The sequence below is a fragment of the Scomber japonicus genome, chromosome 13 (assembly GCF_027409825.1).
Source record: "Scomber japonicus isolate fScoJap1 chromosome 13, fScoJap1.pri, whole genome shotgun sequence".
Lineage (NCBI taxonomy): Eukaryota > Metazoa > Chordata > Actinopteri > Scombriformes > Scombridae > Scomber > Scomber japonicus.
Window position 1 is genome coordinate 17056954 of NC_070590.1, and position 26831 is coordinate 17083784.

A 26831-nucleotide genomic window follows, 5' to 3' on the forward strand; every position below is an offset into this window, starting at 1 on the left:
ACTAGCTCTGTGTACACAAAATATACTGGGATTAATTGAGGGATTATTCACTATGTATGTGTGTGTATAGAAGTGGCGGGGTGATGATGAATATAGGCATAGTTACATTTAAATGAAACGAAACACATAAGACTGTACTTTAACCAGACCATAAACATCAATCAAGATAAGTGACTATTGAGAAGAACGAAAGGTATTCATTTTGCTTCACTTCCATTTTAAAGATAACCGGAAGTGGCGGCAACCTCTGACGAGCAGCTGCGGCAGCGCCCCGGACTTTCCGTACTGACGTATTGAAGTACAAAACGGTGAGTGTGACTCAATAAAACGAGGGGGGAAGGAAAGGTTCGTGTGATTTTCCTGCACTGGTGTTCTGTGTCGTATTTTTCTTTTTCTCCAGACTGCTGCTGTTCACATTAACAAGCAGCAAAGTTTCATTTTGTAGCCGCTAGCAGCCGTTAGCGAGCGAATGTCCGCCGTTCTCTTGTTGCTATGGAGGCGTTCGATATCAGCTGATCGGTAACTGCCAGCTTTGTTAACTACACTGTATTTTATGTGTATTTTTAATTAATAAAGATTTGACTTAAGATACTAATTTCTAAATCAATAACATTCCCTCCTAAATGTCAAATTTAATATGAATATCATCAGCGACTATGGAATTACCATAACAGGAAGTGCCTGTCTGGTCAACAAACCCGCAGCTATGTGGTAGGAAAGTACCTAAACTGCCGGGAATTAACCCTTAAAACAATCGGATGTTTATGCATTATTCATATGAAATGTGAAATCACCTGTATTTCTAGGGATCATATTGGTAATGTACCGCCTGTAGCTTCGAATAATCGATCAGTACATTTATAGGAAATAGATTGGTTATGTGAGTTAAACGTTTTGGTTAAAACTATAACGTTATGACACTATAAGACACCCTTTTCAAAGCTTTTTAAGGTAAGATATTCTTTTATTAGTCTCACAATGGGGAAAATTGCATTGTTACAGCAGCAAGTGGACAGCAAAATAGAATAGAATATAAGAGCAGCAATAAGAAAAGAATAAAGAACAATGAAAAGTACAAAAACAATTTTAAATATGTAATAAAAATAATCGTGACATTATTTACAAGAGTAATATTGCTATTGAGTGGCAACAAGAGTAATGTTGGTATTGAGTGGCAGTTACCATAATACCAATGTGGCTGACAGGAATTGAAAATAAAATGTGCTAAATGTCAACAAGCTCTCAATTTACCAGTCAGTCTAAATCATGACACTCGCCTAAGGTCAATTAGGTACCGGATACAAGCGACCAAAATGAGTTTCCTCCGGAGAGTGTCTGGGCCTTAGACGGAGGGTCAGAAGCTCAGACATCCAGGGGAGATGCTCCTTGGGAGTAGAGTCACTGCTCCTCCGCATCAAAATGACCCAGCTGAGGTGATTTGGGCACCTTATCAGGACGTGTCCTTGTAGGGGTGTTCTGGGCATGTCTGACTGGTAGGAGCCCTTGGGGCAGACCCAGAATATGCTGGAGGGGTTACATATTTCTACTGGCCTGGGAACACCTTGGGATCCCCCAGGAGGAGCTGATGCCACCTCGACCGGCCCCAGATAAACCCCGGATAGATGTGAACATTGCTTGTCTGTATGATATGAGATTGCACTGATCAACCTGCTGAAGGGTCTGAAAATCCTGGAAAAAATGCTTATGTGAACACAATTTAACGTTTGTTTTGTTTTGTATCCCTACAGGTCCTGCTAACATCACTCTAAAGAGGGATTTCCATCATCTTTACCAGGAGGATTAAATTTTTCTTATTGGGTTGTTACTATTCAATTATGACGGCTTAGACACCTACAGGAGGGATGTCCAAGATGGGGGGAGGGGTTTGAGATTGCATAGCCCTTGGTCTGTGTGTGTGTGTGTGTACATTTTTATTTAATTTATAATGTTACACTCAATCACATACAGTGTGTTTGAATGGCTCTGTAGTGTGTTAGACATGCCTGTGATAAATATACAAGAAAGTAAATTGTATACTGATCCAGGATGATCTGAGTGTAACATTATTGCATTTTAATCAAGCTATTTACTATGAATCATATTTTATTTTACTGCACAGGATGTGTTTTGTTTGACTACTCTGTTCTGTAACTGAAAGAGAAATGTTTAAGTTTCAGCTCAGTATTCAGAGGTGGTAGGTGGAGGTGGTACAGGTCACATGGTTCAAGGTATAAAGTCCACAGAGTGATTTAGATGCTTGACAGATACGGAGTGACAGTGGTGATTTATGGGCTTTTTCTACCGCGTGAGCCTTAGTTTCATTTCTTTCGTTAAATCCCCCACCTTCTCAGCCCCTGATATATTTTACTAGTTTCTGTCTCGGTGTGAGTGACTGTGTGAGAGAATTAGACCTTGGGTTTTCTCAAACTTCTCTCCCCTTGAAGGACATCTCTTTTACCCTCCTATCACTATATCTAAAAAATGGAAACTCTTATTCAACTTAAAAACAACCAATTTTTGATGGGACTGTGCCGCAGTGGGCCTCCACCTGACCTTCAGTATGACAACTCCTCAGGTAGTAATCTCTTATTATTTTCCTTTTTTATTATTTATACATTAAAATTAATTTATTTTAGAATTTCTGATATGTTGTAATCTTATGTGTCATTTTCGTCCACAGAGCTCTACCGCATCTCCACCTTTGCTCGTTTCCCAGCTTCAGGAGTCACAGAGCGAAGTCTGGCAAGGGCAGGGTGGTTTTACACTGGTGTGGGCGACCGTGTGCAGTGTTTCAGGTGTAACGTGACTGCAGAGGGCTGGCAGGCTGGAGACTGTCCGACAGAGAAGCACAGACAGCTTTCTCCCTCCTGCTCCTTCATCCAGAGCCTCCCATCCACAGCCAATCTGCTCTCCTCCTCACACTCTGCCTTCTCTCCTCTCCGCATCGCCCCAGCTATACCAGTAAGATCAGAGGAACTTTCTTACAAATAAGAGATACACTTTATAGAAGACACATTTTTAATATTATGCTTCCTTTTTTTTTTAATCTCTAGCTTTCTGGTCCAGGCCCGGCTACTGCTAACCCAACGATAAGTCAAGGTGAAGAACCAGTCGGCTATCTAAACATGGGCTTCTCTGCTCCACCGCCCTCCAGCCCTCTTAGCTCCCGAGGAGTGGAAGACATGTCCCACCAGAGACCGACATGCCACAACCCCAGCATGCGCAGAGAGCAGGACCGCCTTGACTCCTTCCACAACTGGACGCTCTCCATCATCACCCCTGCAGAGCTCGCCAAGGCGGGCTTCTACTACCTGGGCCAGGGTGACCGAGTGGCTTGCTTCAGCTGTGGAGGACAGGTGAGTGTCAACGCAGGAGCACAAGCAGATTAAGATATTTAAAAGTACCCATTTTAGAGTTGATTTCACTTTAATTTTCTTCTTTTAAATTTGTTTTTTGTGGCCCTTCTTTACTTGTATTTTTACTTACTTTTACAACCATAAGCGACATCAGTTTATTTATTGATTGTGGGACATGACAAAGATTTTCGTTTGTATTTGCAGTTGAGTAACTGGGAGCCAGGCGACAGAGCTGTGTCTGAACACCAGAGGCATTATCCGAACTGTCGTTTTGTCCGCGGGGACAGAGCTGACAATGTGTCGCTGGGTGGAGCTTCAGGAGCTGCGTCTGGAGCAGTAACCTCCCAAATGTCCGCAGGAGCTCCAGCCCTCAGTAATGTGTCCAACCCCGCCATGCAGCAGAGTGATGAGAGGCTGCTCACCTTCGTCAACTGGCCGTCCCGTATCCCTGTCAGGCCTGACCAGCTGGCTAAAGCTGGCTTCTACTATGTTGGTATGGATGATAACAAAGAGATATATCTACACCATGATGTGGACTGATAAAGTCCTCAAAGCCATCTTAATGAATATTTTTATCTTAACAATGGATCAAATTTGTATGTTTAATGTGACAAACCTACTTACAACTGATAATAGTGTAGCATACACCAGCTAAAGAGCCACATAGTCTTTCCATAATGTTGTCTACATACGTTTATCCAGTAAAACTATGTGCCTGTCGCTGGTGTAAAAAGACACAAAATGTATGTTGGAAAATAATTTTTTAACCAAAAAATCCTCAAAACATCAAACTTTGCTTATTGTGGCAATTTATAACTTGTTTTTTTGGACTTGTTTATATTCTTTCAACACAGAAATAATCTTAAAATTGAGCTAAAGTTGACATTATGAAAGTCCTAAAGACCTTACACAGAATCTACTCATAATGGCCAGATGAAAGATTCCTAATCTAAACACCTGTGTGGGGGTGTCCGTATTTTGGGGGTATTTGTCAGTATTGGTATCTGTCAAATTCCTTTTAATTTGTGCTGGGAAGTCCTGATATGATTATAAACACATGATCTCATGTTTATAACAAAAGAGGAAATGAGATGAGAAATACAAAATATATCCAAATTGGTTTCAGTTAAGCAGGGGTTCTCTCCGGGTACTCCCGCTTCCTCCCACAGACTAATGACAGCTGGGATGGGCTCTAACTCCCCCCCCTTCCACCCAACCCTCTAGAGATAATAAGCCGTTTGGGAAATGAATGACTGAATGGTTTCAGTTATCTTTCCCTGAAACCTGCTGTCTGCTTTTAAGATGATATTAAAATTCTTTGTTTCCCTACAAGGTCGCAACGATGATGTAAAATGCTTCTGCTGCGATGGAGGCCTGCGATGCTGGGAGTCTGGAGACGATCCCTGGGTGGAACACGCTAAATGGTTTCCTCGGTCAGTGCTGCTGTTTTTATTTATAAAGTTTATTCTTCGAGTTCTAAATTGACATAATACACGTGACGAGGAGGGTTTATATGAATGTTTGTGTTCTTGTTCCTCTGGTCGACTTCAGGTGTGAATATTTGCTCCAGGAGAAGGGACAAGACTTTGTTCACCAGATTCAGGCTCGTTTTCCTCGTCTGTTTGAGCAGGTTAGTACAACGTGGTGAAAAAATGTCTTCTTGGTTGAAACGTTTGGTGTGGAACAAGTTATTTAATAAATGCTTATTTTGTATTTCCTCCCTAAAGCTGTTAACAAACGGAGACAGCAGCTCCAGAGAGTTTGTGGATCCACCTGGTGAGTTTAAAAAGAGAGTTTGACAAGTGGATTTGTAGATTCTGTACAGAACTGATTTGAGAAGGAACAAAAAAAACTGTATGGGTAAAGTGTCCGCTCTCTGTCTCCTTCAGTGGTTCACCTCGGCCCCGGTGAAGAGCGCTCCGAGGATGCCGTCATGATGAACACTCCTGTGATTAAATCGGCTTTAGAGATGGGCTTCGATCGCAGTTTAGTCAAGCAGACGGTCCAGAGCAAGATCCTGACCAGCGGTGAGAACTACAGGACAGTCCAAGAGCTGGTCTCAGACCTGCTGAGTGCGGAGGACCAGAAAAGGGAAGAGGAGCGAGAGATGTTGGCTGAAGCAATGGCATCAGGTGCGGCTGACGTGAAAAATAAAGATCGTGCTCTGAGATTGTCGTCCATGAAAATAAACCATGAATGAAGAAGTCCTGTTTTAACTGTTAAATTTCACTTCGTTACAGATGGTTTCACCTTTGTGAAGAGACACCAGGCAGCATTAATCCAGCGCCTGAAGAGTGTTGAACCAGTGTTGGAGCATTTAAGAGAACAAAATGTTTTATGTGAGTTTGACAATTAATTGGAGATATCATTTCAGTCCTATGCAGCTGGTGTTTAAATTTCCCTCAAATACCCTTTAAATTGTAATTCATCTTCACTTCCTTGTTAACCTGCAGCTGCCGAGGACTACAGCAGCCTTCAGGCTCAGACATCAGCCCAGCAGCAGACCGCCAAGCTAATAGAGCTCGTCCTCACCAAGGGCAACGCTGCAGCCGAGGTCTTCCGCAACTGGATCCAAAAAAATGATGTCCACTTGCTCCGAGATCTCATGGGTACAATTTAACCACTCAACACTCTCTGATTGCACTTTTTAGCAGAAAGATTATGTTATTTGGTGGTCTGTTCATTAAAGCAAGAAATATTTGACTACTAATTTAAAGATTTAGTGAGTATGAAGATCCATTTGCACAAAAGAACTTTTAACTAAAGCCTGAGCTAACTGTTTGTTATGTTTGTCAATTTCAGCTCAGTCGAATGAAGCTGCGTCACCAAGCCAGGATCTTTCAGGTATGAAGACACACCTGAGCCTTAGGCAGGACCTGACTTCCTGCAAGTTAAATCTTTAATTGTGCTTAATTGCTTTAATTATGATACACCTTGTAATTTTTTTCTTGGTCAAAAATGTCTGAACTGTGGGTACATTTTGGGATATATAAACTGTAAATTAATAAACTCGATAGTTTAATTGCTGAGACTTTATAGCTGTTACACTACAGATAACTCATCAATAATCAGATGGAAATATTAATTATTTTTCTATGCAGATCTCCCCATGGAGGAGCAGCTGCGGCGCTTGCAGGAGGAGCGCACCTGTAAAGTGTGTATGGATAAAGAGGTTAACATCGTCTTCATCCCATGTGGACACCTGGTGGTGTGCAAGGAGTGTGCACCGTCACTGCGAAAGTGTCCAATCTGCAGAGGCCTGGTTAAAGGCACTGTCCGAACTTTCCTCTCATGAGCAAGATGTTCATGTGTCAATGTGATTAAAAGCAGCAATATAACACAAATCTGTAATCTAATTTTAATCATTTTTTAAAAATCTAAAATGTATTTAACCTGTACCTGGTAATTAGGGCTGGGCAAATATCACCATGTTTTTGAACATATACCTCAACATTCATTTGTATTGTTGGATTGAAAATTGGTACTCTCAAATATTAACATTGAAATTTGATAAACAGCAGTAGTGTGGTCATAAGTGGGTAAAGACTAAATTCAGAAGATTAATCACTTTACTGCCTTTAAAACCATGAAGACATGTATCCCATAGTCACAGTACTACAAAGTCCAAAATGTTAATATCACAATAGATATTACCCAGCCCTTCAGTTCAAGGCCCCTAATTTTCCAAACATGATCGGGCGAGTGATTGAAAAGCAAACTGATCAGTACAAATAACTGATCTGCATTAAAATCAGTCACATTAAACTAATCTGTAGTTTATATTACAATTTAGCTCAAAATTGAGCTGATTCCAAATCCTTTAACACACCAACACTAGTTGTAATAAACTGGAAATGTAATGCACTCATTTTCTGTTTGACAACACCCAACTATATCACCCAGAAAAACAAAAAACAGCCTTTATTAAGTTCAAACGTGGTACAACTGGTCAGTTACACCTGGTGAGGTGAGCCAGTTTTCACTGCAGAAACTGACATTGAACTCAACTGTCAGGTGATCTGTTCTTTATATTAAGGAGTGAATGTAGAATCTCAATAAACTTGGTTCTAAAGTGTGCCTCATACCTGCCTCATGCTTCTTCAGTCTGATGACCCGTTACCAACACTTCTGTTATTTCAGTTCATAAACAAAGTTTTCATAGTACCAGTTATGGGAACTCTTTAAAAGTTTTACTATGGATTTATTTGTTTCTAAAACCCAAATTACAGTAGTAAACACCTGTAACACCAAACCAACATTTCACTGATGAAGGGTCAAATCATGAAAAATGTCAGCAGTAAACTAGAAAGGATGTTCAAGTGTCACAAGCAGATAAAACCTAATTTACTGCACGTTTGAAGACGACTCACAAATACACAGGACAGAAAACCAGTTTTAGTTTGTACAAATATTTATTCTTCCACAGTCTCTTCAGCCAGTTTAGATGATGCCAATCTGTAAGACGAAAAACATGAGTTAGAAAGTGTTGATCAGCAGAGTGACTGAATATATCTGAACATGTGTTATCTGGCATCAGTGGTTCCTTTGAATGCATCACAAAGATTCAGAAAAAATAAAAGTTTACATCATTTGCGCAGAATTGATGTCTTCTGAAAAGCTTTCACTGTTGAGTTACACACTGACTTCAGGACTCACCTTGTTGGCAACATCCAACGCATCGTAATCTGGTGCGAGACGAACGTACGCCTTCTTCTCACCATCAGGCCTACGAGCAGGTCAGGAAATGTTAAATTAAACAATGAAAGGAAGGCAGGTAGAAATCTTCATAACCAACAGTGTTTTATATTTGCAATGACGACAGTATAAGGGTGTTTAGTTTGTCTTGATTAACCATCTGATAAAAAATCATCAGTAACAGCCTGAAAACATCTCCCAAACTAAAATACAAACACATCTGATTACATTAAAAACAAACTTGCTAATGGTGAGTAACGTGAAATTAGCATACAGCAGGTTAAAAATGTTTACCTGATGAGTGTGTTGACTTTGGCGACGTCGATGTCGTACAGCTTCTTGACTGCGTGTTTAATCTGGTGTTTGTTTGCCTTGACATCCACGATGAACACAAGAGTGTTGTTGTCCTCAATTTTCTTCATGGCAGATTCTGTTGTCAAGGGGAACTTGATGATGGCGTAATGATCCAACCTAAAGAAAAAAATTAATAAAATTAAAAACCAAAAATCCCCAAAGTGCTCAGTTTTCTGGCCATAAAAAGTTGCTATAAACGCTGACCCTTTAATATAAGTATAAGTATCTAAAGTAGCACATATGCTTATTTATTCTCCACTACAAACATTTAAAACCATTTTAGTTTGGTGCATCAGTGGTTTATAAAGTTGGAATCACGCTTTTTCATACTTTGATCGCATTGACCATCATTTGCACCAGGTTTAAACTGCACATTTGTCAACAGCATGCAGACTGGTAACGTACTTGTTCCTGCGGGGAGCACTCTTGCGAGGATACTTGGGCTGTCTGCGGAGACGGAGGGTTTTAGGGCGACGGAAGGTGGGAGAAGTCCTCATTTTCTTCTTCCTCTGGCTGTGTACGCCTTTGAGCACAGCCTTCTTGGCCTTCAGGGCCTTTGACTTGGCCTCAGTCTTGGCAGGGACAGCTGAAATGGAGAAATATTTGTTAAAAATGAGACTGCAAATTAGCTGTTTAACACTGCTCACACAATTCAGTTAAACGCAAATAAGCCTCCAACAGATTTGGGAAACTTTAAGGACATCATTTGACATGTGGTACAAAACATTCAATTCTTCTATTAAAAGAGCCCTACAATGTTGTTTGTAACTAAGTGTGCTATCCCTCCTGGACAGTGTAACAGGTATAAATTATAATCAACCTCAAGCTGAGAAACAATTACAAATCAAGACCAAATTAACATCGGTCATCAAAAATAACCATGTTTTGTATTAATACCACTTAGATTTCAAAAATATGAAAATGTCAGTTTCCCAGAGCTAAGATATCACTCGAGCTTCTTATTTTATCCACAAAGATATTCAGTTTACTTTGATTTAACTAAAAAAAAACAGAAAATCACGTTTGAAAAGCTGGAACCAGAGAATATAGACTTTATTTTCTTTAACTTATCAAAATTGATGACAACCACTCCATTAATAGTTGGAGCCCTGACCTAAGCACTAGGCAAGAGAAAAGTATCTATAAAAGCTCTCTACATCCGCAGATATTTACTATTACAGTATGGAAATGGCCAATAGAGCTTTCCTAACTTCACCGTTAGACACAAGGATACCACTTAAGCGAAAGCCATCACCTCGACTGAAATTACAGATAATGTACTTTTACCATCACAGCAACTTTAAAACTTCACGTGTAGCGTTAATGCAACGTATGAAACACCAGTGAGGTGCGGCGGTGCTAACGATACATCAGAAACTGCTAATCCAAAAACCCATCACTTTATAGATTATCTGCAACCAACAAGGGCAAGCAGCTACGATGTTTCCTTAACATATTATGTAGGCAGTATTTGACAGAGTAACAATTCTGTAAATATTCAGCGTTTTAGACCAGCAGCAACATGCTAATATTAGCTTAGCATCACGTTCTAGCACACACGCCGGGACCGCAGTTTGTTGTATCTACATTTTTATGGCTAATAGCAAAACCCTGGTCATATTAAAACCACAGTCTGATGATAATATCGTTACTGGGGACATCAACTAATTATCTGATGTGACACTTTGTCTAAACTATGGGGTTTATTCATCTAAAATAGTAAGATTCACAGACCTTCCTTCTTCACCTTCGGTGCCATGTTGAGAAAGGAAGACTAGACGGGGTTTCCTGCACTATAATGCATGGGCGAGATCTCAATGTAAGCGGTATCGCGATAGTTAGGAAACGTGATGACATATGAATAAACTTAATTTGTACAGCACTTTTCACTCACAGTGAGTCTTTTAAATTTCTATAGCGTTAAAACACACACATCCTATTATATAAAGAAAAATGTCCAATCAATGTTTATCATATAAATATAAATACGATATATATTAAATAATGACTAACTTATAAACCATATGTTTGCTATTAGTCTGAAGTGATCAAAAGTTTTTGGTATGTGTAGTATAGTATTCTGTTCTGATTGGATAACGCTGCTGTTGGATGAAACCTTGTAAATCAATATTATGTTTCTGACAGTGACCATAATTATCACCATCAAGAGAAGAAGTCAAGCCTTGTGTATATTTATGTAGAGCCTAACTATAAAATAAAATAAAGCATACACATGCTCAAGGCCCCCTGTGCCTGTATGGTTGATCCAGCCATGGAAGTGGTGGGGCAATGTTTGTTTTGTTTTTTAAAAGTGCTTTTCTTCTTTGTTTTAAAGATAGCTGTGAAAATATCCTCCTCAAACTACAGGTTGTTAAAAAACACTTTTCTCATAACACATTTAGTTATGTTAATACAAGGTGGTGAAACTGTAACCACAATGTAAACTTTTTTTTGTTTTATTTTTTGGCACAAATGACATAGCTTTCCCCCCATCTGATTTTAACAGGATGTACTGTATATGGCTAATCTGTAATGAACAGCATTATATGAAAGGTGTTTCCAATGTCTGTTGTGAGGTGCAGAAAATCTCTATTGACTTCTACCATCTGAACCTTTCAGTGTTTCAATTTTTTCACATCTAAAGAGTACTGTCAAACTGTTTTGAATTTAAAAGATTACAACTCATCATCTTAGAGGCTCAACTTCATCTAATCAGGTCTGATGGGAGCAGAGTTTATTGATCTTCCCAATAAAAAATAATCAAATATTAAAATTCCATACTCCAGTGTTCACCATTGTCTTTTACTGCCTTCAATTGTACCAAGTAATATCTTGAAATTATTTCATGCTGCAGTTTTTAAATCGAACATAACACCATTCAAACCCTTGCATATTACAGCCTTAATTTGCCTTGATCATTTTGTTACAACATGTTTTGTTCATGCTAAAAGTTGCAGGTAAGCAAATACAACACACATCAAACATTATATACAAAATGTTTATTTTATCTGACAATACAAAGCACAAGTGTGAAAATTGACAGCAAATCAGGCCTGCAAGATGTTAAAAAAAAAAAAAAAAAGTCCACGTCTATCTTCTCATCGGTCTGCTCAAACCACTTTTCTTCAGTCCTCTTGCGGTTTCTTCTTTTTCCTGATGGAGAAGAAGAAACACGGGAAATTAGTTGCAGCCATTTTTGATCAACTGGCACTTCTTATGACATGAAGAAAGATCTGGTTAGACAATATGAACAAGTGTGTGGTTCATGTTTACATCAGAAATCAAATGTACACGCAAGTATATTTATTATGAATATTACATTTTACACCTTTTCCCAAATGTTCTTACTTTTTCAGCTTGGCTCCAGAGGAATTTGATACATTTTTCTGTGATGTCTTCTTGTGTTTTTCTGTATCTTCTCCTTTCTGTGGTTTACTTTTTTTCTTCAGTTTCTGTCCTTTTGTGTTCTTCTCCCCTGTCTGCTGCTGCACTGCAGTTTGAGGTGCATTTTCTACTTTCTGCGCTCCACCCGACGCCTGCTTCTTCCCCTTTTTCTGCACTTGGGGTTTCTTCTTCATTAAGAAGCGAGGAGTTGTGCAGATGGTGCTTCTCTTGGGGGGTCTCTTCTCAAGTCTCCGCTTCACTTTGCTAAACAAAGAAATAAAAGACTATTACAACCACAAAACGGAAACACAGTTACAAGAATCAAAAGACCAAAAATGTCCTTTAATATATTAGTTACTGTAGAACTCCATTATCATCTTCCATCTCTTTTACCTGTGTATCTTCTTGAAGCCAATCATGTAGTCTGGTACGGGACAGCCAGCTTGTTTAATAACATTAGCGATGCTGTCGGAAAGAAGCACAAAGAGAAATATATTAATAATCATAAAACATGTCACAGAAAACTCGGTGTCAGACAAAAAGGTGGATAATGAATAACATGGTTGGTACGGCAGTGACTCATAATGAGTTTCGGGGTTTGAAAATGAAGTAATCAGAGGACAAACTATTGTTCAGTGTAATATCTGATGGCTCCTTGCCTGACCTGAAATTTGCTGTTTGATCCCCATATACCACAGTATAAACTGTCTTGGGCCACACACACAAAAACAACCAACACACATCATATCTTTAAAGCTAATACATTTTTATAAGCATCATGTATCTGCCTACCTGCGCAGCAGTGGTTTGTCATTCTCTGTGAAGAAGGTGATGGATTTCCCCTGATGTCCAGCTCTGCCAGTACGACCTGGCAAACAGCAAAGAAGATGATAAACGGGGAAACCGATGGGTAGACGAGGGTAAAAGAGGAGACGTACATGCAAAGAGACTGCAACTATAACACTTATTATTGATTCATCTATTTTAAAACAACTTGATATCTCAAAATTCTGTCAAATCCCAAAGACACTTAATAATCAAGAGACAAAAAATCTACCACAGCAGGAAAATGTTAAGGATTGTGAAGCTGTTTACTAATTCAATAATCATACTAATCATCTCAGCCCAGAACAGAATGATGTTACTCAACTAACCAATTCGGTGGATGTACTCCACGGCGCTGGTGGGGAAGTCATAGTTCAACACGAGGTTGACTCCTTTGAAGTCGATTCCTCTGGCGAGCAGAGCTGTGCAGATCAACACCCAAATCTTCCCAGAGCGGAAACTGTTCACCACGTTGTCCCTCTACAACAGAAGCAGGAGAGGAGAAAGATGAAAACCCATGTTGCAGCGACACCAATAATAATGTGTGAAAAGTGTCTTTGTGTACCTGCTGCTGTGTGCGCTCTGCGTGGATGACGTCTACATTGATGCCTTCGTAGACGAGCTCATGGAAAAGCTCCCGTGCTCGTTCTATAGACTGAACAAACACCAGCATGGGAGGCAGGAAACCCTGAAGAATGGCAAGAAGGACATCTCTTCATTAATTATCAAGTTATCAAGAAACAGATTCATGTGTTTTTTTAAGCATTCAGTCAATTAATGAAGCCACTTTGCATTTGCTATTCCTAATGCTCACATCAAATGTTCTTCTCTTAAATGTATGCTTCTTAACAAGCTTGAACAGTAACCTAGTGACCTCTCCTAGTGATATCTCCGTACTTTTTTAATGATGTCCCTCATGGCCACCAGTTTGCCGTCCTCTGCCCCAACAAACAGCAGCTCTTGATCCACCGTCTCAACAGCCGTGTTTCTGTGAAGATGAGAAATTCATTCAACTACTGCGATAAAATACAATATAAATCCTTGAAAAGTAAGGCATTGGAATTACCTGTGTCCAATGTTGACAGAAACCAGATTGTCGAGGTTCAAACGGCACCACTGTTCCACGTCCGATGTGCAGGTAGCGCTGAAGAAAGCCCTGCGCACCTTTGAGCCGGAGCAGGCCAGAAAAACTGTGGCGAGCTGCTCCCTGAAGCCTGATCTGCCGTCTTCAAACAGCTTATCAGACTCATCGACGACCAGCCACTCCACACTGAACACAGACAAAGAGGACAACAATTCATTTCCTTTATTTTCAAGATTATATATTGGGCCATTTTTGCCTTTATGAAACAGTTCACAGTGGCGATCAGACATGAAAAACAAGAGGTATGACATCCGAACATCAGTGAGCAACAGCTTGAATGTTACCTGCTGAGGTCGAGCGCTGGAGGATCCTGCTTGAGGAGGAAGACTAGTCTGTTTGGAGTACTGACGAGTATATCTGCACAGAGGAACACAGGAAGAGTGGGGCTAAACAGTGAGGAAAGGCAGATCGTATTTTTCGTCTTCTGTGAAAACATGTTCCATTTCTTACCATATTTTTTGTTTGACTGTGGTCCATACTTCTTGGCTGCCAGGGAAGCCTTGTCTATGATGTGCACTCGAAATCCAAGTCCATCTGACAGGCGCAGCAGCTCCCTGTATGTCTAAATGCCACACAACAAAACTGACTGAAGGATGTGTGAGTGTGAACAGGAATTTATTAAAAGATGAACGATAACAGCTTAGGCAATGTCAGTATGTGTGTGTGTGTGTGTGTGTGTGTGTGTACCTGGCTGGCCAGCTCTCTGGTTGGGGAGATGATCACAGCTCTGAAGCCCAGGTTGGCTGGCTGCTGCAGGTGGCTCAGCAACGGGAGACAGAAAGCCAAAGTCTTTCCTGATCCTGTGGGAGCGCAGGCCAGGAGTTCCCGACCCTGACAGAAAACCACACACACACACACCATCAGTAAACCACTGCCTGTAAACTATTTCCAAACCACTGCATGTGGGTATAAATGTCTGCACTTACATGCATCATGAGCGGTATGGCCTGCATCTGGATAGGCGTCGGGGAGTTCAGCCCTGCGTCTTTAAGGTTCTGAAGGACACGCGGGTTGAGACGATACTCAGACTGCAGCTCCTCAAATGTGCACACAGGGTCCGGCACATCACAGCCATGCACGTTTATACGGTGTTGAGAGCGAATACGGTTCACCTAAAATCAATTCAAGAGGGGAGGAATTTAACAGAGGATGGTAATTAACGTGATTCTAACAGTTTTATATCTGTCAGGATAACATAAAACTTTTGGAGTTGTGTCTCTTTGGGCACCTTTTCCTGATGAAGATGCTTCAGCCTCTTCAGCGAGCACTGCTCCTTCCCCTCACTCGGCAGGTTTTGGATCTTTCTGTCCAGTGAGGAGGTCCACGTGATGCCGTTCCCCTCCGTGTTTCTCTGTAGGTCACTGCCTCCAGCTTCAGTCAGACAGAAGACAGAAAACAGCATTGAGTTCACATGTCGTCACATAACACTGAAGTGATGTTAACTTTATTTAGTAATTATTCTATTTAAGACAAGAGATAAGATGTATCTTTATTTAGAAGCATGAGGCTGAAAGTGATTAAATAAATAAAATAAGATACAATAAACAGTAAACAATCTCTGTGAAAGTAAATCTGCAATATATAAATGTGCAATGCAGAAATACATGTGGGTACAATTATATGATTTATGAGAAGCTGAGACAACTTCATAACCAATGTTTGATTAATAGACTAATCATTATCAGCACTGCAACACTCCTTCTTTAGTTAACAGGGAACAGATGTAACTTATTATTAACCATTATCTTTTTTAACTGTTTAAACAGTGACAGAAAGCTGACATTAACTACATCCTTTCAGCTGTTTTTAAACATGTCACATCGGTCACATCCTTTACCTTCCATCCCCGTCTGCTTTCTTTTCTTTTTCTTCTTAGTCCTCACGTCTCTCTCTTCATCCTTTCTCTTCCTCTTGCTTCCATCTTCTCCACTTTCACTTCCCACCTCCTCCTCCTGCTCCTCTTCATCATCCTCCAGACCAGTAGTCCTGCTCTGGTCTCCATTGGTTGATCCAAAGTAATCGATCGCAGAGAGAGGATCTGACTGCTCTCCTCCCTGAGACCTGGCGACCTACAAAATGAGACCACACTGCGGTTATTATCAGTGAATATACACTTGTGTGACATATTGTGTAATCATTCAGCTAATACAATGTGATGTGCTCCATAAAGTGTGGAGAAATATCTTGAAAACACACATTTCAGCACACTGTCACGCTGGTAAATCGGGGTGTAGTTAACTTAAATTAAATCGTATACACTACAGTATTTAACTTTATTTTTGTCCAGTCTGTCGCTAAAAACACATTTGAAGTTTACCTTAAATCGAGCAGCGTCTTGACCAAACCTCTTAAGGTCAAATTTAGCTCCTGCTCCGAGTTTCCGAAACAACTCGAAGGCGTCCATCTGTGCGGCAGCGTGGCCCGTCCACGTCCAGGCAGCACTCATCAACATCCGGATCATCTATCGGCTCTGCCCCGCTCAACTCTGGTGCCCCCTGCTGGCTCAGTTTAGTGTTGCAGTCAAGCGTGATACACACGTCACTATTATCTGTGTGTGTAGTCTCAACCATAGACATATATATAGTATGTCTATGGTCTCAACACAGCCAGTTCATTAAAAAAAAAAGTCTTCCACACAATTTTCAGCATTTTCCCAATATGTGACAAATGTAGTCTGGAAGAAGCTATTTAAAAAATGAATGAGTACACTACAGGCCTGGGATCTACAGTGCTTGATAAACTAAGATAACGACATATTAATGGATAGATGGATGAATGGATAGACAGATGGATAAACAGTCTAGGGTTATTTTAAAGGATCACAGGGAGGTAACTAAAATATATAAAAAGACTAAAATATCAATAAAGACCTGATATGCAAGATTTAAACAAAAGATGAAACAGAAATGAGTAACAAGTAAGATGAATTGTATGTACAACATCAGTGGTGTCCCTTTAAACAGAGCACACAGCTGAATATATGAGGCAGCACCATTGTTCATCCAGACCCCCAGACACCAACCAGTCCTCCAGTGCTGGGATAAAACTACCTGGTCCCAGGTTTTCCGTGTATCATTAGTTTGTGGCATTTGATTAAACACAATTTTATTTAGGAAATTGCACCATATGACCATAATAAAAACTAAGCAGGTTACATATTTTAATTCACTGATAGCAATTTGAATGGATATTTGAATTTTTGAGAGATGTCAAAAGGAAATATTATACTTTTTAGTCTTTCACATGTATTTGTAAGAACAGAGTAAGAATCAGAAAAAGGTTTTACATGTAAAACAGAAATAAACTGAACATAATTGTGCCTAGTGGTTCCTTGCATGTATATGTCAACTAAAATATCACAGCAATACTTTCAGATTAATATATTAATAGTCTAGTCATTTTACTTTTTTCATATTAAGATTGAATGCAGGGAACAGGTTTCCATGATAGATTGCTTTCCTCTGCTGGCTTCACCATGATCTAAATTCTGTATAATTAACACCATTAATGGTCAAAACTGAACACAAACTTCACTGTAACCTTCAGCCAGCACTGGTCCAGCTCCAAGAGGCTGAATTTGTCTTTGTAGTCTGTTTATACAAAAGTTGCCATGTCACATAACTCATCCACACACTTCACTGTGAAACACAAAAATCCTGACATGTACTATTCACATGAAATAATTTAATGTTCTATTTATATCATATATTTTGTTATTTTTGAGTTTGTATGGAGAGGAATCGATCCCTTTTCATACCATTCAGCAACAGGTACAGATCAATGTTATGACAGCTAAGGTCAATCAAAGGGAAACAGAGCAGACAGATACACTCTCATGTTGAGTGACACTGAAAGTCGATTGTTGGAAAAAAAAAAATCACAGATGTCCAGTCTGTCAGTCCAGTCTTGTGCATAGTAGTGTAACTCATCTGAATTATGGCTGGAAAATGTATTGATATTTTCCAATATTCATATGTATCACAACATGGTGAATGTATTAAAAAGTAAAAATAAAACTAACAAATTGATGTTAAATATAAAACAAGATCAATAAATATTTTTTCCTCAGATAAGGTGAATCAAAAAACATTGTGTAAAACAATAAACACATGTTGATGTCATCACAATGTGCTTGCACTGAAAGTAACCCACCTTAATCTGAACCTCTCTGTTCATTTATTAACATTTAATTTCACTACACAGCTGTGTAAAAAGTCATTAATCCGTAACAGAATGAAAGTGTAAAAAGATAAATAAAATGAAATGAATGAAATGAAACTTTAATTTTTTAAAGAAAGACTTGTGTCTCCTTGTGATATCTTAAGACACATACTAACTAAATTGGTTACATAAACTTTGTGATGATGATGAAACTGATGGTTTCTCCTCCGACTGTTTGCCTGCTCTGATCTGATCTGTCCCGACCTGAGAGACGAGCTGTCGTGATCTCAGAGAGTTTTCTGAAACTCGACGCTGCAGCTGGAGATGTTGCTCTTTAACTCTAACTCTTGACTCTCCTCACAGGTCTTCAGCAAATCATCCAAGAAACCAATCACGACCTCCTTACTGCTCTCCAGCTGTCTCTGTCCGTCCCCTTCAGCCTTCAACTCCTTCAGTCTGATCAGAGTCTGATGCACACCTGTGATTCTCTGCTGGGGGTTGAAGCTGTCCCCCACTGTGTCTCTATCCCCCTCTGTCCCCTCTCCTCCCTCCTCCGCTCTGAGATATACAATCAAACGCTCCTTGATACCACTCCCTTCCTCCCCAGACAGCGACGCGGCGAGGGTGGGCATGTCCTCCGACTGGCTGAGCTTGAGCAGGTGTAGGAGTGCTTGTGAGAGCGTGTGACGCAGGCTGGCACTGTAGCGGTACTCTAAGAAATCGTTTGTGTCCTCGCTGTTCTCGAGCGCCTTGGCCAGAGAACGCCACACGCAGATGAACTGTTCTGTGTTGCCGTAGCAGCTGCGGTCGGCGGGAACTGCCAGGGCAGCTGCAGACTTGATCCGCACTTTGAAGTTCTTACAGGAAGTAACAACATTGCAGAGGGCAGAGAAGGCGTCAGGAGACCACGGGGCTGAATCTGAGAGGAAGAAAGAAACAAATGTGAACTGATGAGGAAGCAAATATCACTATTCCTTTAAATCCTGGTTAGAGGTGTCGTCATTTTGGTGTTAAGAAAGTATAAGATGGGTGTGGGTTGTGTGTTTGCAAAACTTTCCATGACAGTAATTACTTACCGAGCGGCAGGGCGGGGTTTCTGAAGGCATTTCCCAAGGCGTAACAGGCGTTCCATCTGACCTTCATGGTGGCCACTGATTGGACCGTTTTCACCAGGGCACGGATTGCGTCTTCCAGCGGGCGTTGGAACACAGACCGGGTCATCTGACTCTGACGCAGGAAATGGAGGAGGTTCCCAAGTGCTCGTACTGCGTTACACTTCACCTGGGTGGGTGTTGAAGGTTATCGAATTAAACTAGCGGGCATTAATTAACATTATTAACACTTAAATAGAGAAGATACTTTATGTACACATTCTCAGTTTCCTTTAGTTGTGTTTCCTCTTTGACAAAACATAATCCTCTGTGTCTCCAACATACATTTTGAAATAATAAAATCTTAACAAATCTGTTTGCTCTTGTGTGTAAAAGTGAACTCTCTCACCTTGTCTTTGTCAGCTGATGAGCGGGTGGCTGCTTGCAACATCTTGAGCAGCAGCATGTCTGATAACTCCTCCTGGAAGTCCACACCAACACTCTCCCTATAAGACATCAACAGATTACACAAGTAAAATCTTTAATAACTGTTACATAATATAAACATCTGAGTTATTAAATACATGATGAATATTAGCTGTTCTTTTGTAAGATAAATAAGTCATCCATGCTTCAGTTCAGATCAGACTGCTTAACCAAACTGATATACACAGGCATGTAGAGCTTTCTAAAGCATTCACTCTGCACTTCCTTACATATTGACAATAAGTGTGTCTGTCAGGTTGCCCAGCGACCAGGCAGCCTTGGCACGGACATTTGGAGATCGATCGTCGAGGGCAGCGAGGATAGTGTTTGCTGTATCCGCTACGAACATCACATCCTGAAACGAGAGAGAGACAAAAACTTATAGAACTGATCCATGTTGTCAGGATTTGGAGATCTGCTCATGCTGCAGGTTGAATCCTCTACCTCTCTCAGACAAGGGAACAGTATGTAGACTCCCAAAGCCCTAACAGCTGCGGTCTTCACCAGGTAGTTTTCACTGTAGGTCAGCCCCAGCAGCACGGTGATGCACATCAGCTGGTTCTTTTCCTAAAAGAAACATCAAACATCATACACATTCAGGTCCAATGAAGCTCAGTTTGGGCTGTGTAGAAGAGTTCAGTCAAAGGGAAACTCACAGGCAGCTGAGCGAAGGCCTGCGGCAGGATGGAGGAGAGCGTGTCACAGGCGCTCGTCTGCAGCGTGGGATGTTGTTCACTTTGCAGCGCTCTGTTCAGCGGCCCGCTCAAGACTTCTGACCAGAACTGCACCACCTGCAGTATGCACATTAATGTATGAAATCAATATATGATGGTTAATTGACGGTTTTTATAAAACAAAAAAAAACAAAAAGGTTTTTACTTGTCATTGAAAAGTACAACTCTCTCCTGTGGTTGTATCTCTAAGGCTCTCTGTCAGAGGCATGATAAGAAGTAATGATCAATGCTCAACATGATCAATGTGGTAGAAAGCCTGATAGCCTGTGCATTTTCTCTTCTTTTCTCTCTCCTCTCCTCGCCTCCATTACTGCCTGTCTGTCTAATTGTTATTAATTGTCTAATAAGTGTTTGAGAATTAGTAACATCAGATTATTCTCTCACATCACAGATTATAAAAAAAGTAACACAACTACATCAAGCCACTGACCTGTTCAAACACACATTTTCCTTTAGTGAGTCGTTACATTTTGTGTCAAATCACAGGTTTGCAACCAGTTGAACACAATGCTAAACTAGTAACTTATTTGTGAATCATTCTGTAAGACCTTGTCAACAGAGTTATGTGGTTTAAGATTTTGTTTCCAATTCTGATGAGACCATTTTAGAAACAGTGTTAATAATTCTCTCCCAGCCTCCAAAGTTCAAGTTTTTTCATTTGAAGTCTAATTTCTCTTAACAAATCAAACACCCTGTATGTATGCACAATGTAGACACAGTTTGTACTTACTTGGCTCAGTGGGACCCTCGAACTCTCGGGCACATTGTTCTCTGCTCTGTACTGCTGGATTATTCCTGTCCCCAATTCCTCTAACAACTAAATTAAGGCAACAATACAGATATCAGTGCGCAGATATTGAACTTTGAATTTTATCTCTTAATATTTGCAAATTACTGTCATTTTGTGCAATCAGAAAATCAGTGAACATAAATGGGGAAAATAAGAAAAACAAGGAATACATAACTGGAAGCAGTATAGAAGTGACACACAGATAGGGTCAGAAAAACTAGAAGGTATTACCTTTGCTCCATGAAGTTGTACGGAGGGGTCCGTCTCCCCGAGGCAGCTAGCGCTCACCTGCCCGATCTCACACAGATATGCTTGCACCAGACAGATATAACCCCGAACCAGGTGGGACAGAACCTGAAACGCACAGATATCACACACACATTAAGAATAAAAATACCTTCAAAAATGTCTTTTGTCGTTTTCTGTCTCGTTCCGTAATCTCTCACCTGTAGAGCTTCTAGTCGTACAGGGGAGGGCTGTAAAGCAACAGCACCTCCTGTTCCTCCCTCGCTGTCTGATTGGTCCTCTCTGGGCTGAGTCACCAGTGACACACAGAGCTGCATCAGCCACGGTGAGGTGTTGTCATCTTCCCCCGGTGTTCGAAGAAGGTGGGGTGAGTGTGTTTGAGAAGAGCGCTGGGTGGGTGTGGATCCATCTCTCTGTCTCCAGCTGAGAGCTGAGTCCTGGGGTGTGAACAAGCCACCGCCGCTGCTCTCCGGCTGTCGGAGGAGGAGCTGTACTTCGGGGAGAGGAGCCTGAGTCGTCACCACAGCCCCATAAAGCGTCAGGACGGACACACGCACATTCACGTCTGATAACAGAGAGCAGTTGTGTTAAAGGGAGCCTTCTGTACTGACCTCTAATATCCTAAGGTACATTGACAAAATACAGACCTCTGTGGCGCATGTAGGGACGCATCTGCTTCCACAATGGGCTGAGCAGACCAGGTCTGAGGCGGTGGTAGGGCGCATTTGCCACCAGGGAGGCCAGACACTAACATACAGCAGAGATTGAGATAAATCATTATTCCCGTAAATTGCTTTTTGATAATCAGACATTGAGGTGAACAGTTATAGAGAAGGCAGGCAAAGAAAGATAAAATATGTTTACCAACTACACATCATCGTACCTTTATGACCTGTGTGAGTGTCTGAGGTGACGTCTCAGCCAGCAGAGCTAGACTGAGGGCGCGGTGCAGCTCTCTGATGGCAGTCGCCAAGGAGAAGGAGAAAGGGGTGTAAGATGTACGAGGAGACGATGTGTCTTCAGCCACAGCCAGGAACTGACGGGAGCCATCCAGCATGGCTGACAACACCTGGAGAGCAGACGTACGTACCTGGAGGGAGAGAGACGAGACAAATGTTAGTCATGTGTCTGTGAGCATTGTAGCATGAAAACATTTAAGAACGTTTGAAATATCAACATAAATATTATAAAATTAAGTCTGTCTCTGTTTATTTCTGCCATGGTAGCAGCTGAAATGAAAGCACATGTCCAAATATGGAGGGAATATTTTGGTTGTGTCCATTTATGACAGTGAGTGAGCTATACCTTTGGGGAGGGGTCTTTAAGTATAATTGTGAGAAGAGTGAGAGGCGGCGTTCCTCCAATAGGTGCATCAGGGATGAAGGAGGACCAATACCCATACAGAGTCCGCTTCTCTACACCTTTCACCACAGCTAGCAGACAGTGCAGCGCTCTCTGACGCACACGGCCATGGTTCAGTCTGAGAGAGAGAAATAGTGAGGGGATAGTTAATCCAGAAAATTATTCTCTCTGAAACTGTGTCTAAAGTTATTTTGATCCTGAAATATAACTAGTAAGTGCTTTTTGAGAAATTTTAAGGCTTCATTATTGCAATACAGACATAGGAAAAAGAACAGAATAGGCTTTTTATCAGGTGTGTGTTTCATTCTGCTAGAAAAAAAAAGGTGGTGACATGGATCGTCATATTTTTTTAGTACCTTAATTTGCCCTGTGCAGTGCCCTCTGGGTCTGAAAACTCTGAGTCAGAAGTGTTCTGCTTCCAGGAGGGGTAGAAAGACATTTTTGATGAGGCCTCTCCTTCACCTCTGCCTCCCTCTCTTCCCCCTGTTTTCTGAGATGATGGCACCACCTCTTCATCATCCTCCTCTCCATCATCCCCTCTGCTCTCCTCTTTGCCTGTCTTCTTCCCCTTTCCTCTGGATTTCCTCTTTTTATTCTTGGAGCAAAACATTTCAAGCAAATATTAGTGTTTTATTGTTGATTTTAATATAAGTCAGAGCACTGGAAATGAAGGAAGTCTCACCCCTGAGACTTTTCCTGGCACAGCAGTGTTTGTTGGTTGTTCAGTGGGTTTTGGTGTTTCAGTGGTCTTGAGACCCTCATACTGAGGGAGAGGTGCTGGGTAAAGCACAGCTGGCCACTCAACACTCACACCTGGAGCTCCCTGGAACATGAGCCTCTGCAGAAAAGAACAAGTCATAGATTTATCACTACAATATAAACCATCATGTAGTGTTTTATGCAGGAAGAATGTCGATAAAAATATTTATGTTATGATTTTGCACCTTAAGCGCCGCCAGAACAGAGCCGAGCTCTTCCCCTCCTCCAAATTTCCACTTTCCACCTGAAAGACAACACTGGAGTCCCTTCAGTGCTGCCTGGATCACCTGCACCGAGGACACAAGAGCAGAAATGGTTCAGATAGCATTACATGCATTTTCCCCTTTTAAAACTTTCATCATCGCATTTATCCGTACCATGCAATAGAAGACCTGATCGGTGTCTGCAGGTTTGGGTGAGTGCAGTGTTTTCAGGAAGGCACTGAAACAAACACTTTTGTATTTATCATCCAAATGTGGCTGACCGGGCATCCTGGGGAGAAATAATCCAGCCACATAAACAATTACAACCAAGTATAAAAGAACAAAGCAGAGATTTGACTTAAAAAACCTGGCCAAATTCTCAATTTATGGTTGAAAAAAATCTTTATATTTATTGTTTAAAGAAAAAAAGCCACATTTTTCTGTTTCCATTTTCTTTTCTTTTGTGGTCCTCCATGTGACAAAACAGAATATTCTGGGTTTGGACTGGTAGACGAGACGGGATTACATCTTGGACTTAAGGAAACTGTGATTGGTATTCATCACCATTTTCCAGCATGGACCATAAAGAAAATAATCTCGATAATGAAAATAATCGAATCAAAGATACTATATTCATGTTTTACTACAGTCTTTAGGTGAATCACACAACACAGGGCAAAAACACAAACTATGGCAACAAATTTAAGGACGCTAAAGCTTTACCTGAGACAGATGTTCGCCATACAGGTGAGAGCAACACGGCATAACTCCATATCTGGCTGGGATGGAGAACTATAAAGCAGGAGGAGTCCATCTTCACCTAGTAAGTCATTGAGGTGCTATGAGGAAGAAAAATCTCAAGTAAATATTCAGTTATGAAAGACATCATGTGCTACGACCATAGACTGCTACGACACACTTTCACACAGCTTGAGCAAATATCTACCTGGTGGCACTGAGGTCCATTCCCATACACTATCGTGGAAAGTGCCAGGAGGATGCCGGAGTGTGTCCATGTACTGCACACTTTCAACGCACGGGTAGTATAGTTCAATAACACATCCAGTGTCAGTTCGTCCATTATTACCTTAGAAAACCGGGAAAACAGAGAGTAAAAAAAACTGTGTAAATTTCCAGCTTGACTCAGAAAGTCGAGCACATTTCAGGTAGATAATGGATATGGTTTACTGTTACCTTCAGCTGATTGAGTAGATGATGTACTAGCTGGCATAGTTTGATGACCAAGTGTTCTTGACTCAGTGGCACAAGACAGCTGGCATGTTTCAGCAGGGAACACACCTCCTGAAATGAAAATGTAGAAGAGTGTCTTTCAAAGCGCCTCCTAAAACATATTAGCCTAATGAACTGACTAAATCTTCAAATGCAAATCTAGCATTATTTTACAGGAATAAGGCATGCATTATCCAAAAGTGCAGAAAGCAAATTGTTTGGTCAATATTTTTATCTGTTATGGACTGTGGCGATATAATTTATATGCACTCTGCTGTCTCTACACTTAAACTTCTTGATGCAGTTTATCATCCAGCACTGTGTACATCATTTTTGTTCTGTATGAGAAAGTTGTGTGACAGTCGCTGGCAGTGAGAAGGGAGGAGATTTATTTACAAAGCACTTATTGGAAAACTTCCCGGGTGTCTCACATGTCTTTTGAATTATAGATCAATGTAACACTGCATTGGGTCTCTAGACTATTTAGTCCTCGGAAGTCATCACGTTATTACTGAGATTGAGAAACTGGCTTTTAAATGCTATGCCTCACACAAGTGGAACAATCTGCAGAAACTTGTAAAATTAGACAAGTTTACCATTTTTATTGATTTCAGTCCCTCTTGACTACCATAGCGTAGTGTGAATGTAGTTTGGCTTGTTTGTTGTATAATCTGTCATTTTTGTGAACTAATACTGTTTCTGTTGTTGACGTAGATGTAGTTGACTGAGCAGAAACTACGTTTTTCTAAATCCCCGGTGGTTGCTAGGGCCAAGTGGTTTCTGGGGTAACAGGGTGGTTGTTATGGTGTTTTGTGGCTGCTAGGTTGTTGCTAAAGTGTACAAAGTGGGTGCGGCAGCTGACACTAAACAGTCCATTTCAACTTAAAAGTTACTGTAAGAATACAGTAACTTATGTGTTACCTCCGGGCGGATGTTGATGTTGGGGTCGAAGCTGGTGTTGTAGTTTTCGGAGAGGAGCTGGTCAAACAGCAGGTTGAGCTCCTCTTTGAGTTGGCTGGAATCTGCCAGCAGGGCTCGGAGCTTCTTGGCGCAGCGGGAAAACTGTCTCTCGACATCGGACTGTGAGCTGAGCTGCCACTCGTCCGTCCCCAGGGGAGTGAACGGGGCGGCCTCAGCTGACAGAGGCACCTGAGGGAAAACAGGAACATCACTTCGGTTTACAAAAGCCGGTGCTGCTGCCAGTCCTGTTTGAGCCGCCATATTTATGGCATAGGAAGAGTTTCTTTCCACTTCCGGTAGTAGTGCCTCATCTTAGAGTTTTATGAGAAAATACTGTCGCCTACTGGACCGGTATGTGGCATCCATGGGAGCAGCAGGTAAAACCATTAAAAAACCAACAAAAATAAATAAAATAAAATAAATAATAACTGTGAGGGGTAACAAAAAAAACGCTCTGAGACGCAACTTAAGATCGCCATTATTTCCATGGAGATTAATTGAAATCTGATGATTTACACCGCTCAGTCAGATTTTCCCTTTACACGCATTGCTAAATACTGCTAATGCTGTATTCACATTTAATCCTCAAATTAGCTCTATCTATTTATTGTAATAATGATGATTATAATAAACAAATCCACTTTATCAAACCTATAGGGATTATTATTCTGTTCATTATACCTCATTACAAATGTCAACTACAGTAAAGATTGTACATAGCCTATTGAAATAAGTTTCTTTATTATTGATAATAATAATGAGTATGATTATTTTTCTTTTACATCCGTTTATAGCATAGGATTATGAGCTGTAGGATGAGCTATAAGTAATAATACCACATGGTGAAAATACTACATTGCAAGTCAAAGTCCTACATTCTAATCCACCTATATGAAAATATTGGATTATTTATGGGGATTAAGCAAGAAAAGATTTGTGAGCGTGAAAAGTTGTCCAGTGTGTACAAAGTATTAAATTAAGTATTATATGAACTTTAAACTGCTTTGTCTAAAATCAGGCATGGTGTCTGAAAACTTTAAGCTCTTTTATA

General features: G+C 40.7%; 4 protein-coding genes and 2 non-coding genes across 6 annotated transcripts; 1 reads left to right on the plus strand and 5 right to left on the minus strand.

The window, feature by feature from the left end:
• Positions 1–431: 431 nt before the first annotated feature.
• birc2 (baculoviral IAP repeat containing 2) lies at positions 432–7285 on the plus strand. The gene is made up of 13 exons (XM_053332262.1): positions 432–519; positions 1749–2575; positions 2681–2961; positions 3054–3356; positions 3561–3849; positions 4690–4789; positions 4908–4986; positions 5084–5132; positions 5246–5488; positions 5597–5695; positions 5810–5965; positions 6159–6200; positions 6458–7285. Exons 2-13 carry the CDS (start codon positions 2482–2484, stop codon positions 6649–6651), a joined length of 1929 nt encoding a protein of 642 aa, XP_053188237.1. The 5' UTR covers positions 432–519; positions 1749–2481; the 3' UTR covers positions 6652–7285.
• Positions 7286–7749: 464 nt separating this feature from the next.
• On the minus strand, positions 7750–10193 carry rpl23a (ribosomal protein L23a). Its single transcript, XM_053332267.1, has 5 exons — positions 10140–10193; positions 8811–8991; positions 8346–8522; positions 8013–8082; positions 7750–7811 (listed from the first exon to the last, which is right to left on the minus strand). Exons 1-5 carry the CDS (start codon positions 10162–10164, stop codon positions 7797–7799), a joined length of 468 nt encoding a protein of 155 aa, XP_053188242.1. The 5' UTR covers positions 10165–10193; the 3' UTR covers positions 7750–7796.
• Positions 7885–7952, minus strand: LOC128372009 (small nucleolar RNA SNORD42). Its single transcript, XR_008322859.1, has one exon. It is a non-coding gene; the product is annotated as a small nucleolar RNA SNORD42 (small nucleolar RNA).
• LOC128372010 (small nucleolar RNA Z17) lies at positions 8692–8763 on the minus strand. Its single transcript, XR_008322860.1, has one exon. It is a non-coding gene; the product is annotated as a small nucleolar RNA Z17 (small nucleolar RNA).
• A 1217-nt stretch (positions 10194–11410) lies between the features above and the next one.
• Positions 11411–16167, minus strand: ddx52 (DEAD (Asp-Glu-Ala-Asp) box polypeptide 52). Its single transcript, XM_053332261.1, has 15 exons — positions 16076–16167; positions 15596–15827; positions 14987–15129; positions 14685–14870; positions 14446–14589; positions 14209–14320; positions 14043–14115; positions 13681–13884; positions 13512–13602; positions 13180–13302; positions 12944–13094; positions 12582–12657; positions 12183–12254; positions 11754–12053; positions 11411–11558 (listed from the first exon to the last, which is right to left on the minus strand). The coding sequence occupies exons 1-15, from the start codon at positions 16160–16162 to the stop codon at positions 11531–11533; spliced, it is 2022 nt and encodes a 673-aa protein (XP_053188236.1). The 5' UTR covers positions 16163–16167; the 3' UTR covers positions 11411–11530.
• Positions 16168–18117: 1950 nt separating this feature from the next.
• Positions 18118–26041, minus strand: heatr6 (HEAT repeat containing 6). The gene is made up of 20 exons (XM_053332268.1): positions 25742–26041; positions 24785–24892; positions 24537–24677; positions 24314–24429; positions 23765–23879; positions 23573–23674; positions 23311–23466; positions 22985–23223; positions 22572–22746; positions 22150–22356; positions 21914–22013; positions 21467–21831; positions 21252–21374; positions 20961–21047; positions 20153–20287; positions 19941–20063; positions 19727–19851; positions 19420–19516; positions 18996–19200; positions 18118–18838 (listed from the first exon to the last, which is right to left on the minus strand). The coding sequence occupies exons 1-20, from the start codon at positions 26039–26041 to the stop codon at positions 18207–18209; spliced, it is 3651 nt and encodes a 1216-aa protein (XP_053188243.1). The 3' UTR covers positions 18118–18206.
• Positions 26042–26831: the final 790 nt, after the last annotated feature.

What these genes read in the sequence shown, in the direction of transcription:
- birc2 (XM_053332262.1), top strand. Translation starts at nt 2,482, where the DNA reads ATGGAAACTCTTATTCAACTTAAAAACAACCAATTTTTGATGGGACTG. An exon ending in AGCTGGCTTCTACTATGTTG is followed by an intron (nt 3,850 to 4,689) that starts GTATGGATGATA and finishes TTTCCCTACAAG; the next exon opens with GTCGCAACGATGATGTAAAA. An exon ending in ACCAAGCCAGGATCTTTCAG is followed by an intron (nt 6,201 to 6,457) that starts GTATGAAGACAC and finishes TTTTCTATGCAG; the next exon opens with ATCTCCCCATGGAGGAGCAG.
- rpl23a (XM_053332267.1), bottom strand. Translation starts at nt 10,164, where the DNA reads ATGGCACCGAAGGTGAAGAAGGAAG. An exon ending in ACCGAAGGTGAAGAAGGAAG is followed by an intron (nt 8,992 to 10,139) that starts GTCTGTGAATCT and finishes TCTCCATTTCAG; the next exon opens with CTGTCCCTGCCAAGACTGAG. An exon ending in AAAGTCAACACACTCATCAG is followed by an intron (nt 8,083 to 8,345) that starts GTAAACATTTTT and finishes ACCTGCTCGTAG; the next exon opens with GCCTGATGGTGAGAAGAAGG.
- ddx52 (XM_053332261.1), bottom strand. Translation starts at nt 16,162, where the DNA reads ATGGACGCCTTCGAGTTGTTTCGGAAACTCGGAGCAGGAGCTAAATTT. An exon ending in CCAGCGCTCGACCTCAGCAG is followed by an intron (nt 13,885 to 14,042) that starts GTAACATTCAAG and finishes GTCTGTGTTCAG; the next exon opens with TGTGGAGTGGCTGGTCGTCG. An exon ending in TCTGTCAACATTGGACACAG is followed by an intron (nt 13,603 to 13,680) that starts GTAATTCCAATG and finishes TCATCTTCACAG; the next exon opens with AAACACGGCTGTTGAGACGG.
- heatr6 (XM_053332268.1), bottom strand. Translation starts at nt 26,041, where the DNA reads ATGGCGGCTCAAACAGGACTGGCAGCAGCACCGGCTTTTGTAAACCGA. An exon ending in ACATCAACATCCGCCCGGAG is followed by an intron (nt 24,893 to 25,741) that starts GTAACACATAAG and finishes TTTTCATTTCAG; the next exon opens with GAGGTGTGTTCCCTGCTGAA. An exon ending in ATGGCGAACATCTGTCTCAG is followed by an intron (nt 23,880 to 24,313) that starts GTAAAGCTTTAG and finishes ATTTCTCCCCAG; the next exon opens with GATGCCCGGTCAGCCACATT.